This window comes from Cyrtonyx montezumae, unplaced genomic scaffold (assembly GCF_038088225.1).
Source record: "Cyrtonyx montezumae isolate F1298 unplaced genomic scaffold, pur_monq_1.0 scaffold_2, whole genome shotgun sequence".
NCBI classification, from domain to species: domain Eukaryota; kingdom Metazoa; phylum Chordata; class Aves; order Galliformes; family Odontophoridae; genus Cyrtonyx; species Cyrtonyx montezumae.
This window is the reverse complement of record NW_027071936.1, coordinates 51343390-51361911: the sequence shown is the minus strand read 5'-3', so window position 1 is coordinate 51361911 and position 18522 is coordinate 51343390. Positions and strand designations below refer to the sequence as shown.

General features: G+C 40.5%; 1 protein-coding gene across 1 annotated transcript; it reads left to right on the top strand.

The window, feature by feature from the left end:
* The first annotated feature begins 506 nt into the window (after nt 1–506).
* Nucleotides 507–17399, top strand: SLC34A2 (solute carrier family 34 member 2). The gene is made up of 13 exons (XM_065735700.1): nt 507–533; nt 5793–5907; nt 6011–6145; nt 6640–6768; nt 7615–7758; nt 8376–8487; nt 10081–10276; nt 10901–10996; nt 12979–13099; nt 13794–13961; nt 15319–15435; nt 15518–15642; nt 16379–17399. Exons 2-13 carry the CDS (start codon nt 5802–5804, stop codon nt 16952–16954), a joined length of 2025 nt encoding a protein of 674 aa, XP_065591772.1. The 5' UTR covers nt 507–533; nt 5793–5801; the 3' UTR covers nt 16955–17399.
* Nucleotides 17400–18522: the final 1123 nt, after the last annotated feature.

Genomic DNA, 18522 nt, shown 5'->3' with positions numbered 1-18522 from the left:
TGTTCTCAAAGAAGTTCTTACGTGTTTCCTACTTACACCGCATTTTATCTGATTCCCCTTCACTTCTGTTCTTAGGCAGATTAATAGGCACCTGAACAGGCAAATAACAGTACTACCACTTCTCTGCATCCTTTTGACAGACTTCTGAGATTGCAAAATATTGTTAGAAAATTACTATCGGAAAAAAGATTACTGAGTGATCAGGCAGACTGCAATTTCTCAGGCTGGAACAAACCGTCCCATAGCACTCACATGAACACGTTAGTAACTCTTACTTAAGTGCTGATGGGACATTTTTTAGAATGTGATAAGTGTGAAATAGCCTGTAGTTTTATCACTCTCGGTTGCTGCCCACTCCTTCTGAAAAAGGGTTGATTGTGATCACTAAGTTGCAGGTAGGCAGAGCCTCTGGACTGTAAAAATGTTACGTAGTGATGAAAGCAAACTTTGCTCAACACCTGTCTATATATATTGCAGGTTGCAGTGGCTGCCCAGTTGGTCCGTTCACTCTGTTGCCTGGGGAGAAAGAAGTGGTAAGTAAAACCAACTAAGAACAAGGAGTGTTGTGTTTTTTTCTCCTTTTTCTTCTTTCTTTTTTTCTTTCTTTTTTTTTTTTCCCCCAGCTTTTCAAGTTAATTAGCTTATAAATCAAAAGCTCTGCTTTCATAGCTCGAGAAAAAGCAGCAGAGAGCTAATGTAGGGAGCAGGAGGGGCATGTGAAATGTCACCCGGTTGGTAGCATTTTCAGCTTGTGTGCTTCAGAGCATTTATATTTTAAGGAAGCAATAACAAACTAATTCTAAAACCAAACTCTGCTACTTTTTGTTTGCAAATAACTAATCGTTACTGTAATGAAATACAATAGGAAAAGACCCACTGTGTTTGCAGCTGTCACAAGCAAAACAAACCAAAACGCAAATAAAATAGCTTCCTAAAACACAAGATTATTTTGTTTTAACTATCATTTAGATTGAAAAGTGGTGAGATTTTAAGTCACGGTGGTACTGGATACTGGAAAATGTCCGGGATATGATTAATGAAACATTGGAATGAAATAGAGTCGGTCCATGTGCTGGAGCTGATAGCTGCAGCCTGTGTGCTGCGCTCCGGCAGGGCCAGGCGAATCTCGTCGGAAACATTTTCTTATGCTAATTCACTTCGATACACTGTGGTAGAAGGAATACATTAGTCTAATGCAGTTAGCTCAACTAATGTGACAGTAGACAGAAATCAGCTGGTTTCTCAGTAACTTTTATTAGCAGCTCTTCCATTAGATCAGTAAGTCTTTTTTAACGTCGTTATTCTTTCCTCTCTTCAATCTTTGCTATGTGTTTTGTCTTGGGGATGGGGTAATTTGTTGGGTTTCCGTGTTGCTGGGAACATTTTTTTTTTGTTGTGTTATTTTAGAAAAATGAATTGTTTGATTTAAATAAATACCTCCAGGTATTTCAAGCAGGTCACTGAAATTTCCCTGTTTTAGCTCTTAAGAAGCATTGTTTGGTGCTTTGCTTGGTTGTGAATGCTAAAATTAATGTTTGGGATTTGTTTTCTCTCTGCACTAGCTTAGACATCAGTTTTCCCTCTTAGTTTTATCTATTTTTTAGCTTTGCCATGTGTTTGATGTGACAAAAAAAGAGTCAGGACTACGTAGGAATAAGCAGTGAGTACGATGCTGACTTTTTCCCAGCTTTCACACTTCTTTTTCTCATTTGCTGCTACATTAGTTGAAAGCTCACATGGTGGCTGAGCCTGCTGTCCTATTCAGAGAAAAAGCCCTGAGGAGATGCCAGGGCAGAGATGAGGCTTGCTGTGAGGCTGGATGCTATCTGCCATTTATTTACCTGTTTTTTCTTCTGCTGTGCTCGGGGCTTTGTGGCTGCAATGGGCTCTTGGGCAGAATTGTCAAGTAACATGAAGAAACTAAATTAATTTGTGCTGGCTATGGTCTTTCCCTCCCCATCTCAATATAATGTGCTTCTCTCTCTGAGGTGATACATTTTGAGGAAAAGCTATTTCTTTCAACTGTACATAAGAAGGATTGCTGTGTAGCTATGTACTTACTGCTGTGAAATATATGTAGCAAATAACTATCTTTACTAATTCATAGAGTTAGATTAGCTGGTAACAGCATAAAAACTGTAGCATGATTGTTGGTGACAAAAAGTGTTTGTGAGAAGGCTGGGAGAGGAGAGGTGTGTGTAGTGTGGCAGAAACCAAAGCTTGATTTGGAGCTGGTTAAGCAACCTGGGGATTTTTTTTTCCCCCCAGAAAAAACCTTGGTTTCGTTGGGTCTGTTCATGTCAGGTGAGATGTGTCCCAGGCTCAAAGCTCTGTAGTTCTCACTTCGGGCACAGCCTGCCCTTTCACTGGATGGTCACGGGTGGAGAGCTCAAAACAATACTGTCCAGGCACGTGCAAATGGAACTTTATATTCCCTGTGTTAAGTCCAACAAAGGAAACAGATCTGTAGCTGTTGCTGCTGTAAGACAGATTAATACTGACACGGAGCCCTGCAGCAGCAGCAGCGCTCTTACAGCTGTACAGTGGCCAGGGACAGCAGTGCAGGTGTTGTGTGACACCAAGCGTCGCTCTTGTCCTTCCCTGGACTTTAACTCTGACATGCAGCAGAGAGAACATGGCTCTGACTTCATACCTCTCACATTTTCTTGCAGCATTTGTTCCCTCCGTTTGTGCCGATCTCCCCCTGAGGAGCGGGAGGTTTCAATTTCCGTTGCAGCCAGAAAGGATGTCACATGCAGTTAGCATTTTCCGAAGGAAAGACTATACCTGCCACGCCGTGGTGTGACAGGCTTTGCCGTGCGGCTCGCTGGAGCAGGCTGGGTTACAGCCTGCATGGCGTTAGCTTTCAGCCCTTTGCAATATGCATAGTGCACTGTGACCTGCCACTTTCAGGGGGAATCAGGCTCCCATTTCAGCACAGCGCTGAGCAGCACACCCAGCCTTTGCCCGGGGTCCGGCTGGGCTCCTCGTGGCAGCCTGTGCAGGCACAGGCCTGTTCTCTGCACATTATCTCACGTGTTCCTTTGCAGTTGCCTCCAGCACTCCAAAGGAAACCACTTTTAGCGTTTTCATACTCACTGTGTACAATGGTGCTAGCCCTGATGTCAAATAATCTGAGGGGCAAGGAGCGATGTGAGCAGCCCCATCACCCTCTGTTCCCTCACAACATCTGGATTGTCTTCTGCATGTTTTTCTCAGGATATTAACATTTGTATTGAGGGCGTGAAAGAGTTGTTTGAAGGGAAAATTGTATCAATTAGAAGTAAGTTGCTGTGGCCAGGGCTCTGACAGCCGCAGTACCAGGTGTAAGTTATCAGACATAAGTTATCAGCTATAAGTTATCTTCTCCACTGTTTCATTTAACAAGAGCTGGGATCTGGAGAAAGCCAACAGCCTGAATGGCACTTCAGGAATGTGTGTGGGTCTGCTTTCATCCATCCTGATAGCAGTTACATGGAGTTGGGGTTCAAGGAACAACGCTGCAAGCCCCACCACGCAACGCAAATACTGTTAGGGTGTCTAGTACTCAAGTCCACCTTGCCAAATCAGAGGTTGGCCAAGACTCGTATGAATAATTTTATAAACATATTTTTTTTAATAAAAAACTACCATACAGAGGTACTCAATTCCCATTCTAGAGTATTTAATCATATAAAGCAAAAACAACAATAATAAATGACGTACCTGTGGGATCCTGAGCACCTTGGGAACATGAGTGATGTTTATTAAGATGCCTGCTGAATTCTTGAACGGGAAGAGTTTGTGTAGGAGAACCACAGGTTGCTTCTCTGCCAAAGTTTTTAAGTTCCAGTTTCTGTAACAAACGCATCAGTTCAGTTCCCATACTCCAGCCATGTCGGATGAATCTTTCATTTCCATACCAAACGAGCTGTAAAAATACTGATGAAATTTCCTGGACTGGTGCTATCCAGTATATTCTGTATTTCTCTGTGGCAAGGAGTACGCTGGCAATACAACTTTGTACCTGAATTTCCAATGCATTTTCATGATTGCTTAGGGAGCATTTGGCTGAGCAGTTATGCTTTTTCAGAGCTCTTTGAATGCTGAATGTGTCTTAACTGAAACTTGTTTGACAAGACTGAGGTGTTCTGGCACAGGTAGGGCTTGGAGTTGTTCTGGCATGGATGAAAATACCAGAATTTGCTCCAATCAGATGAAAAACCTTGTTGAAACAAGCATGAGCATTTTTCCTCCATCTGTTCTGAGATCTTGGTGTGTCTTAGGAGCTGTGCTGGATCTTGTGTCACTGATAACAAATGTGCAAGATTGTAGAATAATTTTCTTGCTAAAGTGGAAGGGTAGAAATTCTTAATTGGGAAGTGGCAGAAAACAATAACTTGCAGTTAGTGGAAACAGTAACTACAGTGGTATATTGGTAATACTGTCTGTGCCATTTCCTTCCCAGATGTAGGAGTATGATATGTGGCTGTTAACATGGGCAGGGACAAAACACCAGCTACCAAAATGATTATGATTAAACAAATGATTAATTATACTCCCCGAGAGTGGCTGCTAACCACTGCTGAGTCTTGTTTATGGGTGTATGATATGGACACCTGCCCTTGGAGGCTGGGTGCAGGTGCTTTGTTTATGAGGAATGTTCCAGGCAAATGTGCTCATCTTTGTTTCAGCCATGTGAGTGCAAGACATGGTAGCCAGCAGGCATGTGTGGTGAAGAGGGTGGAAGAAACAGGTCTCTTTTTCTATGTAGGGTTCACTTCTCCCATTATTTCCACTGGGTTTAGGGTCATGTTGGCTGGGCTAACCAATGGCATTAGAAACTTGGCAGCATGGAAGTAATATCATGTATCACTAGGAACCCCATGATCACCTTGTCGGCTGTAATCTCCTTCCCTCTGGGTCCCTGTGTTGTTGAAGTAAATGGTTTAAGTCTTTTAAGATTTGGTGCAAGAAACATCTGCCTTCTCAGCTTGTGCCTGGCCTTAGACTGCCACATGTTCTTGTACCTCTGCTTTTACTTAGATCAGCAAGATTTGGCCACGTGATTTCTTACTTTGATTATGTTATTACTGTGCAGTATTACCATGAATGTTAAATGGTTGACCTCAGAAGGAGTCAGAATGGAAGCGGTTCACAGAGAGAGCCTATATGATCTGACTGAACCCGAAGCTGCAAGTACAGATGTACAAATACAGGCCTGAAAATGGCCACTACTATTTGATCACTCTCTTGTCTGGTCCTTCAGCAGGGATTGTTCTGGAGCTTCTGGAGCTTCGGTCTTCCTTCAGATTGTCCAGGGTCAGATTGCCATTGACCCTTCTGTAGGAATGAACTAAAGGCAACAAGAAGATTTTTTTAGCATATGTGACCACCCAAAGTAGGGGAAGAATGAATTATCAGTTTGGTAATCAGTCAGAATCGGAAGATGGAAGGAAGTAAAGCTTTTCACTGAAGGAAGATAGAATGAATTAGAGAAATGCTTAAGGTTTGGAAAACAAAGAAAACTTGGCTTTCAAGCCAGTTGAAATTGAACAAAAATGGACTTCATATATATATGTATATATTTAAATTTGTAAATCCTGCAAATGGAATCAACTGTGTGATTTCAAAAGTAGTTAAGATATCCATTTCACAAATTAAGTGTTAATTCAGAAAGATTAGTAAAAATCTGTTCGAGGACAAGTTGCTTCCATTCCATCTCTTTTTCTCCTAGCCATACATTTCACATACCTTGTTGTAAGTTGTATTTGTTGACTGCACACAAATTTTAATCAGCACTACTTTATTAGTCACAGATCATGGCTCCTTGGCCTGAGGTAGACAAGCCTGAAACCAATAACTATATTGGCGATTCCTCCAAACAAAACCAGAACATGGCTGGAAAAGAAGGAGAAAATCACAAAGGTAATGTGTATTCACATGTAGGTTACAGAAATATGCATGTTTGAGGCTCCTTGGAGAAGAGATAAAGTAATTAAAGCATATTTTTAATGTTCTGTTTCATCAGGCAATGTGTCTTCACTTGGAAACAAAGTGGAAATTCAACCTGCATTTTCCACAATAGCATTGATAGATGAGACAAGGCAAGAAGAAGACCCATGGGCTCTGCCAGAACTTCAGGACACTGGAGTCAAGTGGTCAGGTAGACATTTCTTAGTAAATAAGTTATGTGCACTTATTTTTTTCCATAATTTCTGCTGTCTGAATTTAGGATTTGAGCAGTTTTCAGATGCAGACTTTATTTACCACATTCCCCAGTGGTGAAGCTGGGATATGACATTTAGGCTTAGAAGGAATTGGAAACCATACTGCTTAGCCTCCTTAAGGCACAGGGGGATATATGGAATGCAATCTGAAAGCAGTATAATCTTAAATTCAGGCTCATATTGAACTTTCTATATTAAGTAAGATGAATGTATAAAACTAAGGGTCAGTCTAAGACTTCATTAGGCAAATGAACTCCCTGCTTCTGCAGTTAAAATTTGGATTAAGAAGAACACATTTGAGTTTAATTACATGCAGAGGTCACAACACTATACTTAGCTCCATAGTCTCTTCTTCTGCACTAAAACTGTTCTGGAGAGAACACCAGATAAATAAACATGTTTCTTTATGCATAATGTATTTGTTTTGCAGAACTGGATAGAAAAGGAAAAATCATTCGTGTACTCTATGGAATAGGAAAGTTTATTATGTTGCTTGGATTACTCTACTTATTCGTATGTTCTCTGGATGTACTGAGCTCTGCTTTTCAACTAGTAGGAGGTATGAAAATGCATTTAAAGTATCAAGAATAAGCTATGAATGGGGCAGTAAATCTAATCTGAATCACTAAATTGCAATTATCAGCCTTTAAGAGCATATGCCACAGATTTATTTGTAGAGATGTAGCTTTAGAAGGAAGTATCTCTGCGTGAAGACTGACCTTTCTGTGTATGAAAGGACCTTTGTTTCGAAGTTTACAAAAGGCTGTTGATGTAGAGATTGGCCTCAATCTCTTAGGAAGCTCTGTTACTTTAGTGACAGAACCATTCAGCACTGAAATGTCCCCTAAATCATTCAAAGATGAAAACTGTTGGAATATATATTTTACATTTACCTTTTTCTAAGGGTTGAATTTGACTCATGGATTCAGAAGTGGTTATCAAATAAATAGGTATGCTTCTGTAGAATTTTTCTGGATTTTTGGCAACATAGAACAGTACAGTATTACTACAGGAACAGTATTACTTGGAATTATTAAAACAACTTTCCTTGACGTGGTAACCAGAAGTCATCAAGGCAGCAATAGCATTTAAATCTATGCATATGTGCATTTTTTCTCTACAGTCTTTCCTCTCTTGCTAGTTTTATATGGTTCTCTGCAGAATTTGCTGGAAATTGTTTAGTCACTGAAATGAGAGGGTATAAAGCATTGCCTGATGACTGATAAACTCAGAGTTTAGAATCTGAATTTGGATCCCTGGGCTACATCACCTTGTGCATTTTTGTGCTTGTAAGCATGGATGCGTATGTATCATATTGAATGGTTGAATGGTCCTTAATTAAATGCTCTGCTAACTCCTATTGACTTGACCTTGTACTCCCCTCACTGAGAATATGTTTTGGTAGGTAAAGCAGCAGGGGACATATTTAAAGATGATTCAGTGCTCTCTAATCCTGTTGCGGGACTGGTGATAGGAGTTCTGGTGACTGTGATGGTCCAGAGCTCCAGCACATCTTCGTCCATCATTGTCAGCATGGTGTCCTCCACACGTAAGTCTGCTTGCAGTGTCTTTCTGGAAATCACCCACAAATCTTGGTGCAGTGTACAATTGTTCCAACCTGTGTTGAATTTGTAGAAGCATTGGATTAAAGAGTAGGGACTGAAGGAAAAGACTTTCACTATTGATGTCTTTGATATTTAAAAAAAAAATAGAGTGAGAAAAAGTAAATGCATCGCAGAAAACAGTGAAATAATGTTTTTAATTGCACTGAAAATCACTGGAAGCCTTGGCATTGAATGCACTAACTTTGGAGGTATCCACATACTTTTCTTGTGTTAACCAGTTACAGAATTCTGTTTCTGGCAACATTTCAAAATTCTTCAGAAAGTGAGTTATGCCTAGGGAAGAAGAGGTGTTTGCTCTGTCCCTCTAATGTGTGCTGAAAAAAGATAACAAGGGACTACAATGGGGGTCACTAGACTATTGGAATATCACGTTCCCAAAGGGCTTGGTTAAAGCAAACATATCTGGATTGGAGTCCCTTATTGTGACATTGAAGGAAGTCTGTCCCTGTGGCCTTAATATAGGTTAATTTTTATTGGACCAAATAGCTCACATATGATCTCAATTTTTTTTTCATTCAATGCTTCATTTTCTACTTTCTAGTGCTGACTGTACAATCAGCTATTCCTATCATTATGGGGGCAAACATTGGCACCTCAGTTACAAACACAATTGTGGCGCTCATGCAAGCCGGGGACAGGAATGAATTTAGAAGGTATTGTACTTAAACATTAGATCTGAAAAGTTGCTTTTCTTCCTTCTTAGTTAAGTTTTCTTCTATATTGCCTATCACCACTACAGCCATTAAATCCTTCTACTGTCCCAATGTTGAGTGTCTGGTTATGAAAGCTGCAAGTCAACTTCTAAAGCAACTTCTATGACCTCTAAATCTCAGTGGAGATTTAAAAAAAAAAAGGGATCCTGGTTTGCTTTGTCATAAGGAAGTAATGAAGTCAGTTGTGTAATTTTCTTTCAGAGGATAGCGAATTGTAAGCTGTCATTCCTGCCGTGGCCGAAGTAGAATAAATAGGTATATGGTTTCACATACTTGAAGAAAAGCGTATTGTGTTCCTTTGAATTTTTGTGGCTTTATAAAAATCCATCATTTTTAATAGAATCTTACGCAAGGATAAAGTTTCCAATAGCTTCCATGACATCAGCCACCTTTGATTACCTCTTAGTTATGGGAGTTAGTAGGTTGATATTACACTATTTTAATCTATTCTACTTAAGAGAGACGCCAATGTTCAAGGTTTTGGAAGTCTACAATAAACAAAAGATGGTAACCATAGAAAAAATGATGTGTTCTGGATGTCAAATCATGACATGTCTGCCACTTGTCATTATCATTGTGATAGTTCATGGCTTAACTGGGGATAGGCAGTAAAGTTGGGAGGGATACGAGACTTTGGTACCTTATCATTTACGATATACTGAACATATGAAATACCAAAGCATATTTCTACAAGGTTTGCTGTCCTTGATTGTGTTAGATTCGTTCACTTAAACTCCAGTGACAAAATAGCCTATTTGTTTTGGGTCAGGTAAAAAAAAAAGGTGAATAAGTTGATTTTCATTGTAGCCTTTAACAGTCACTTCGGTCTCAAAGTACTTTCGTTGTCCTACTTTGGATGTTGCACCTAATTTCCCTTCAAGCAATTTGGAACATAAATTACAGGATTAGCATTTTAAAGAATATTTCCTCCACATTTTCTTCCTTTACAATGCTTGAATTTAAGGAGTTACATTAAAAAAAAATACAGGCAGATTGCACAGAATTTAAAAAAGCACCAAGAGCTATTAAGAATGTGAGAAAGAGTGCCCTTCAGAAACAGCTGTGGCTCTTCAGATTGTGGAGGAGAAGCTGGGAGGACAAAGCTGCAGTTTGCAAGAACATGAGAGGGCTATAAAGAGCCACTTGTACATGAGTCAGATAGAATAGGTCCCGGAGGTAAATCCTGTTACAGGATTAAAAAAGTATCAAAAATGGGTAAGAGGCAAAATGAATGTAGGTTATACAGCCACTTCTTACTTCACTTGAGTACTGTTAGCAGCCTTGTGTTAAGGATCACTTGTCTCTCCTAGCTTTTTCTTGTTTCAGTGACCTTAGCTGACTCTTTTGCTTGGTTAACAGTGTGCAGAAAACATGGAGCTCTGTAATAAAGCTTCCACCTTCTGGGACCCTAGAAATGAAATACTGCCTGTCTTGAAAATTGGCTTCATACCCACTTTTATGATTTCTTATTTAAATGAAAGCTGTGCACATATTATTTAATTAAAAGCAGCTTTATTTTTTAATTTCTTGTAGGGCCTTTGCTGGTGCAACAATTCATGACTTCTTTAACTGGCTTGCTGTGTTTGCATTGTTGCCCATTGAAGTCATTTCTGGCTATCTTTACCATCTCACCAACGTTATAGTTGATTCTTTTCATCTTGAAAGTGGTGAAGATGCCCCTGAGCTACTAAAAGTCATCACAGACCCTTTTACAAAGCTCATCATTGAGGTAAGCTCTTTAGCTCTTAAATTAAGCTGTTACAAAGAGAGCCCTATCTCCATATTTCCCATTTCTTTTTCCTCAACATTTCACCTTAGTGAGGACAGACCTAGCTAGGAGAGCTGGGAAGGCAGGTGACATGGGATGGATGGGAGTGTCAGACTATTGCATAGACACTGGTGGATGGTGCTACTTGAGACAACCTTGGCACATTCCGAAGATCTGCATAAGACTTAACATAAGAAATAAAATAAATTATGGGAAACTTAACACACCACTGGAAGGGGAGCTGACTTGCATGCAGCTCCTAAAATGGCAGTAAACACATTTAGGCAGTTACATCAGTGCTGCTGCTTGAATAAAATGGCTGAGATATGCATTTGGGGAGAACGAGACACAGCGTGTGTGTGTGTGTGTGTGTGTGTGTGTGTGTGTGTGTGTGTGTATGTGTAGAACTTAACTTTCTCTGGGAGTAAAACCCCTCTTCCCTTTTGGGCAGCAGCTTCAGTGTTAGGGACAGTCATGAAAGCTTTAAGTGATTCAGCTTCCAAAGAGAGTTATTGTTTGAGTTGAGCTGAAGAGAAGTGTATGATGCAGGCTGGAATAATACTGTTTGTTGTTCTTTTCTTAAAGCTTGATAAATCTGTAATAAATGCAATTGCTACTAATGACGAATCAGCAAAAAACAAAAGCCTGGTAAAGATTTGGTGCGTAACTGAAACCAATGTGGTGAGTATTATGTTAAGCTAGCTTTCAGGCTCCCTAGGAGATACATTGCTGATCTGTAGCTGACATTTCTTATCATACTAATGTGAAATTAGATTTTTAAATGAGTATTTGTTGCAGCAGCAGAAGAATGAATGCAATATAATCTAGCTTTTGCATCACTTAAACAAAACATGGCATTCCAGTGATGAGCTTGACTTGGTTGCTTTAGGTACTGTAAAGGGCCTTGCTTATCAGAACTGGCGGTTTTGAGCCAAGCCTTTCACTTCTTTCACAATCAAATACCTTTAAATTTGGTACTTCTACTGACTCCCTGAAAATGGAAAAAATCTGCAATGGAGGACCAAAAATCTCTTTTTGTCCACCATTCACCTGTCTGATCTAAGCACCTAGTCTAATATGTGCTAATGTGCTAGCAGTTGGCTACTTCAGCTTTAATGGTAAACTGCTCTCAGGCAAAGCCTCTCTGGAGCTCAAATCGTTTGTTCTTCACCTGAGTAACACTGCAGCATGAAGGAACTTGTTGCCCAGATTGACACCAGTGAGTACTTTGATAGGCCATGGAGCTGTATATGATTTGTGTTGTTCAGCCAAAATAACAGCTACAGCATTAAATCTCTTGGACCTCCAAAGAGACTTATTCTACTTTTTAGTGTATATATAGAGCTAAATCCTGAAGTGGTGGTGCAAGAGATACTTAAGGATGCACAGCTGAGATTAAAATTCAGTGCTTGCATTTTCAGAGGAGCCCAGCTCCTATTGAATGACTTATCTGGATGGCCAGTGAAATGCTAGCTATGGGAGATAGTGGTAGGAGTAGAGCCATGCTAATGTGAAACTCCGCTCGGGTTACCTCTGGCTATGTCCATCCTGGGCTGTTCTGCATCAGTTGGAGGGGGAATGTGAACGCTGCAACAAAATATGACCTTATGTGATCTCTCTTCCCCATTTCTGAAACAGAGAATCACTCCAACATAACTCACATATAGGTCCTGTTCAGCAGCGCGTAGTTCAGAGTCCACTTTGCTGTTAGCTATATTGATACGGGGACGTACAGTTCAGTCACAGAATGGTTTCTTAATCTACATAAGGACTTGTGGACTTAGTGTCATCTAGGCTATCAGCTGGAGCTCCTGTAAGCAAGGTTGTATTTTATAAATAGAAGTTCAGGTTCAAGTCAATAGTACTAGTACTAATCATAATGAAAACAATTAGTTCTTACATAATCTTTGAGCTTTATTTTCTACAGTAGCTGCACTTCTGTATCTCCATTTCTACAGATGGGAAAACAGAGGCACACAAAGGCACTGTGACCAACCTATGCTTGTTCAGCAGCTGATACTGCACTAGTATTGTGATAGTCTGAGTCACAGTCCTGTGCAGTGCTCATCAGATCATTTCAGAATCACAGAATCACCAAATGGCTGAGGTGGGCAGGGATCATCCCTTCCATCCCCACCTCCAGCAGGGTTACTCCAAGCAGGGTGCCCAGAACCACATCCTCGTGGCTTTTGAGTATCTCCAAGGAGGATACTCCACAGCCTCTGAACAGCTAGCTGTATTTAAGCTGACAGTAAAGAGGTAGAAATTGCTTTGATCCAAGGAAGTTGTGGCACTGATTGGAAAGGAATGCACCTGTCCACAAGCTGCAGCCTGATGTGAATTTCTTTCCATGAACCCTGAGATCAGTAATTAAGGTTCTTAGCTCCTGACGATTTGGTGCTATGGTTGTAATGATGTAAAAGGTTTGGGGATTATTTTCATCTTTAAAAGTTCTGTTGAACAACTTGAGTGATGGCACAGCTGTTTATTTGGAGAATATGAGAAAATTTGCCATGTCATTAATGGGGCACAGTTGAGTTACACTGCAGCTTACAAATCTGCCTTTAGTTGATGAATTCTTGGTTGCAGTAAAAAGCCTAGAACTTTGTATGAGCTCTTAGTGAACACTGTAGTTGCCTGAACCAACTGCTTTCTGTCTTTAGACACTGCAGAATGTCACAATTCCACCTTCGGAAAACTGCACATCATCTGAACTTTGCTGGTCAGAAGGAAACACGACATGGACCTTGAAAAACATATCTGAAACAGAATATATCACTAAATGTAAGTAGTAGAACCATTTCACCTCTGATATAATACCTTTTCAGAGATGCATATCATTCCGATTGTGTTAACAGACCATTTTAGAGGTACATCAAGAGGCACTCACCTGTATGTGTACACAGGATACATCTACAGCTGCAGTCAAAACAGCCTGTGCTCTGTTATACAGCTGGAGTTACCAGCATTATCACTGTATCTGGCAGTACATGGATCTCTTTCCATGCCCCACTAGTATCAGTAATTGAGGTCTTCAGTATCGCTTCACCCTGGCTATTCAGGTGCCTTGGTGCTACGGTTACTTTGCTGTAGCAGTTGCTTGGATGTCCATCCAGGTGTGCTGTTCAGGAATTTCAGCAGCTATTCTCAGGCATGTAGCCATCTCTTGCTGAACCACAACCCAGCTAGGAACACATCATGATTTCCTCATTTTGTTGTACTCTCTTTCCTTGCGCAAAGCTGCATACGGTCAACCGGACTTTGCCTGCCCTGCAGATGTGACTGCTGTATATTTTATGAAAGTGTCTTGTAAGAGCCCCTATCAGACACAGATTTTTGTGCAGGAGATAGCATTTTCAATTTTTGCCATGTGTGCTCTAGTCCCATTTTCTTAGGCTATGCATTAAAACCAGAGCTGGACTTAGGATCAGAAACAGAATGTGACTAGGCCAATTTGTTCTCCTTTTCTTTTTTTCAGGCCGGCATCTGTTTGCAGAAGCAGACCTGCCTGATCTTGCCATCGGTCTCATCCTTCTGGCTTTGTCCCTACTTGTTCTGTGCTCCTGTTTGGTGATGATTGTTAAACTATTAAACTCTGTGCTTAAAGGACAAGTAGCAAGTGTTATCAAGAAGACAATCAACACTGGTAATTATCTGCTTCCCCTGAAGCTTGTTCTTTGTAACATCAAGGACACTGGGCACATTTATTGACATCCCTTGTTCTGTTATTGCAGAACAGTTTCAAGAAAACCATATTAAACCGAAAATGTTGCCTCTGATCATTTCTTCAGCTCAGCATGTTGTTTTCTTCCTTAAAAAAGTTACTAGTGAACAGTTTGCTTGTGTACTGCAGATTAAAAGCAACAGAGGCTAAAGTCCAGTCTCTGTTTCTGATGTGTAATCATTAGCTGTTAGAAATGTAATCTTCACATCCTCAAAAGATAGTGCTGAAGTGCTGAGAGCATATTGCCTGCTTGTGCACAAGGCCTGCATGTTCCTTTTAAAGTAAGTTTGACAAACCTATGTAGACTGTTTGATCTGATTTCCTTTACTTGCCATGTCCCATTCCTTAACCTTCTCCCCAGTAAGATAACCAGCCCTGCATATTGGTACTTTCTGTCTTTCCCTGTGTTATGCAGGTGATTTTTGCTTATAATTTCAATGTGTGCAAACTAGGGTGTTCGTTTTGTTTTGTTTTGTGTTCCACTTGGCTGCCTTTTCTTCATTTTCCGTTGAATGGAAAGTTCACAGGACCTGTAGCAGGGAAAAGCAGTCATGATTTAAACCTCGGTCACAGACATGGAAAGACAACAAACTGGTCCACACTCTGTCTTCTTCTGGTCAAAGATCACTTCCCAAATCAAAATAGATGGGTAGGAAGTGCCCAGTTACAGTTTATTTGTGATTTGCTCAGAATCTCTCTCTGTCATCTCAACCGATGAAGTCCTGACCTCTTGGCTCACTCATAAGTCTGCAGACTACAAGGAACCATTGTACTTAGTTTCTCTAATCAGTGTGATTAGCTTTTCCTTACAAGAGTAACAAGTGAATTATTAGGAGATGTTCAACTTAAAACTAGTTAGGAACTTCATGATTTTATAAAGGTGGTCTTCAGAGCCTTCTGAAGATCTCATCTACATACTGAATACCTTGTTGCCAAAACCAGGAAACTCTAGACTGTTAGAAGGTGTTGTGTTGTGCTCAGTGGAAACATTTCTGGCACCTAATTGCATTACAGCATATTTAGTGCCCTGGGTCAGGACACTTAAAGGTCTACCTAGACTTAATATCCATCTCACAGTGTGTCCAGTGTGAAAAGCTGGAGAGAGTACTAATGACAGGACAATTTAAAGAAGTAGAACTGACTCTGACGTCCAATCTTGTTTTAGACAGTGTGCTAACAATATATATACATTAAAATGCTTAGTAGGGTTTTCTCTGTTACATGACTTTGCATAGAACATTTTGTGGTTCTGACAGTGTCCTCCCTCTATCTTTTTTAGATTTCCCATTTCCTTTCACTTGGCTGGCTGGATACCTGGCTATGCTTGCAGGGGCTGGTATGACCTTCGTTGTTCAAAGTAGTTCTGTTTTCACATCTGCTATTACACCTCTTGTTGGTAAGTTGTCAATATCATATTCTTTATCCCCACGTTTTATCTTCTTCATTATTCTGAAAGTGCACTGTTTCTTTTCTCCTAGGCATTGGTGTTATAAGCATAGAGCGTTCTTATCCCCTCACCCTAGGAGCTAACATTGGCACAACCACAACAGCTATACTTGCAGCTTTAGCAAGCCCAGGGAGTACATTAAAATATTCATTACAGGTCAGTATAAACCAGAGCTTCCTTGAATTCATTTAGATGCTGCAACTTTTCTGAATAAAAACCTGACAAAATTAGTTCTGATACAAGTATGTCATGGATATTGAGCATGATTCTCTGTACGGCGATAATGATAGCTCATTAATTTCAACTACTAGAGCAAAAAGCTTCTAGTAAGCATTTCTAGAATATCAATATGTGGTAAAATATTTCCTAAGTTTAGCTTGATCTGATCGAATTCATTCAGAAATCTGTCAGGATTGGCCACTTGACTGCAGAGCATTGAATCTCAACATCTTGGAATTCAGTGCCTGCATCTCTGACAACTCTTTTAGGTAACCCCCTGTGAAGGTTACTAATACTTTTAAGTTCCTTGCTCAGCATCTTGACAGTTGCTTGCTTTACCAGCTTTATTTCTGGTGGACCCAATTTCTTTCAGTACAGTGTTGCATTTTAAATCTTCTCTATCTGCAAGGAGATATCTTGTCTCCATTAGTTTTCGCTAGGCTTCCAGATGCTGCAGCCTATTTATCTTCCTTGATCTTTAGAATATATGAGGTATTACTAAGTACTTTTATCATGCTAGAAAAGGTCTAGCAGTGAAATAGAAGCAAAGACAAGAAGAGGTCGAAGTGAGGAGCAAATTATGAAGTCAGTACCACTGGAAGTTATTACTATGTGAGTAGAATTATTTAATGTCATTTGAGGTAATGAACTTTTCAAATGTTTTTCCTTTTAGATTGCCTTGTGCCACTTTTTCTTCAATGTCTCTGGGATTATCCTGTTTTACCCGCTACCTATTACCCGGCTGCCAATCCGCATGAGCAAGACCTTGGGAAACATAACAGCCAAGTACAGATGGTTTGCTATATTTTATCTTCTCATCTGCTTCTTTCTTTTGCCTTTGTTTGTGTTTGGTCTGTCACTGGCAGGCTGGCCAGTCCTTTTGGGTGTTTGCCTTCCCCTGTCGGCTCTGTTTATTGCTGTGATTGTAATTAATATTATGCAGACGAGGCGGCCACATTCTCTGCCTGAGAAGCTTCAAAACTGGGATTTCCTACCCGTCTGGATGCACTCCCTAGAGCCCTGGGACAATATGATTATGTCTTCACTCTCCTTTTGTGGGAAGCATTGCTGCGGATTCTGCAAGTGCTGCAAAGTCAATGCAGAACAGGAGGGTGCCAAAGATAATCAGCGAAAAACTATGGAGGTTTATGAAAACACCATTGCAATGGCTGATGAAGAAAGAGGTGTAAGAAGGGCTCCAGCTGCAGCTTGTGTTGAAAAAACAGGGACAAACAACACAGCCTTATAGTAGCGGATCAACCCATAATAGCAGAGATACAGCATAGGACAGTCAGGCTCTTGAAAACTACCTTGAACAATGCACTGAGAACAGAGTGAATATTTTGTTAGGTTCCTGCAGCCAGTGATAAATCACTCATCAAGGAATGGAGTCAAACAAGCTTGACAGAGACCCTAGAAAATCTGGGATCAGTTGAAAAGCTAAAGACAGATTTGCTTACAGAGCATCTACTGTGTGGTACATTCATCCAATGCTATCAGTAGCAACCAAAAGAAATCTTGATGTAGTCCCATGAAGAGAGGGATGAAAGGACCGTGATTAATTAAAAAGCAGTCAACCCAACAATGCACGTGTAGAACAGCCTTTCTATTGGCTTACTCAGCAGAAATTACTTTATGATATCCCAAAGGTTCTGTAAATAAATTAAAAAAAAAAAAAAAAAAAAGCAGAAAAGTAGAAAGAAAAGCAACCAACCAAAAAGAATCCCAATATTTTCACTGGCCTATTTTCAGTGGTCAAAATAGAAAACAATATTCTGAGTATGGACAAAGTCTGTTGTCTGTGTGGAGGAAAATTAAATGCTGGGACATCCCTCAGGTGCTCTGGGAGTCCTAGTCTGGCATAAGGGTATGCATAAGCCCATTTAGACCCCTGTCTCCTTCAACACCAGGGACAGGAACTGCTGTCTTTTGTTGTCTCAAGCTAAAGGCCAAAAATTAATTGCTGATCATTTTGCCTGCTGAAGGTTAAACACTGGGTTTAAAGACACTGGATGGCTATGAAAGGGCTTTGTGGACTGAGGGTGTGGTTGCATGGCTGTCTCTCTGGATTGTCCTACCCCATCCTATCCACTGTGTAAATCCCATGAGAACTTGTCCTGGCACAGTTAGAGAAAAGGTGCAGGAGGGAGGATGGGTGGCTGGCACAAGGGTGTAGAGGGCCGCCCAAGTCCAGGCTGACACAATGAGATCTGTCTGCAATTGGGACTGAGTCTCAAAATGGTATTTAAATATAGCAGTGGAGGCTGGCTTTAGAGCTACAAAACAGGGAACCTGGAGAACAGACTATGACTAGTGTGGGACATGCAGCAGCATTGGCTGCTCACTCTTCACTGCCACTGTGTGCTCTGAACTACCCTCCTTGCAAATAACGTGCATTTTACTGGCAATTGTATGTAGCAATCCAAATCCCAAATAAAATCCTTAGGTAGTGTAATCAGTAGCAAATGTTGTCAATCCATAGGTAGTGCGGCACTTGGTGTGAAGCTGCTTGTGCTCAGGTCTTACCATTACTGATGATTTAGTAAATGCTTGAGACAGCACTGAATCGTGGACTGACAGAAGATATCATTTCAATGTCAGAAAATGAGCATTTCAAAGACACGTTGAGTAATTCTGCTGGCCTTTAGTAGCTTAGATACGAGTGAGCGTGGGATAGTACCTGAGGTCCAACCACTAATGGAAAAATAATCATGTATCTGAGTGTAGGCCAATCGGTATCACGTAAAGCCAGTTTGCATGGCTGAGTTGTAGTTTAAATTTGTAATGAAAATACTGAGAAGACCCTTAGTTTAGCAT

Coding starts and splice junctions, on each gene's coding strand:
- SLC34A2 (XM_065735700.1), top strand. CDS start 5,802: ATGGCTCCTTGGCCTGAGGTAGACAAGCCTGAAACCAATAACTATATT. Junction 10,997..12,978: donor GCGTAACTGAAACCAATGTG/GTGAGTATTATG, acceptor TTCTGTCTTTAG/ACACTGCAGAATGTCACAAT. Junction 15,643..16,378: donor CATTAAAATATTCATTACAG/GTCAGTATAAAC, acceptor TTTTCCTTTTAG/ATTGCCTTGTGCCACTTTTT.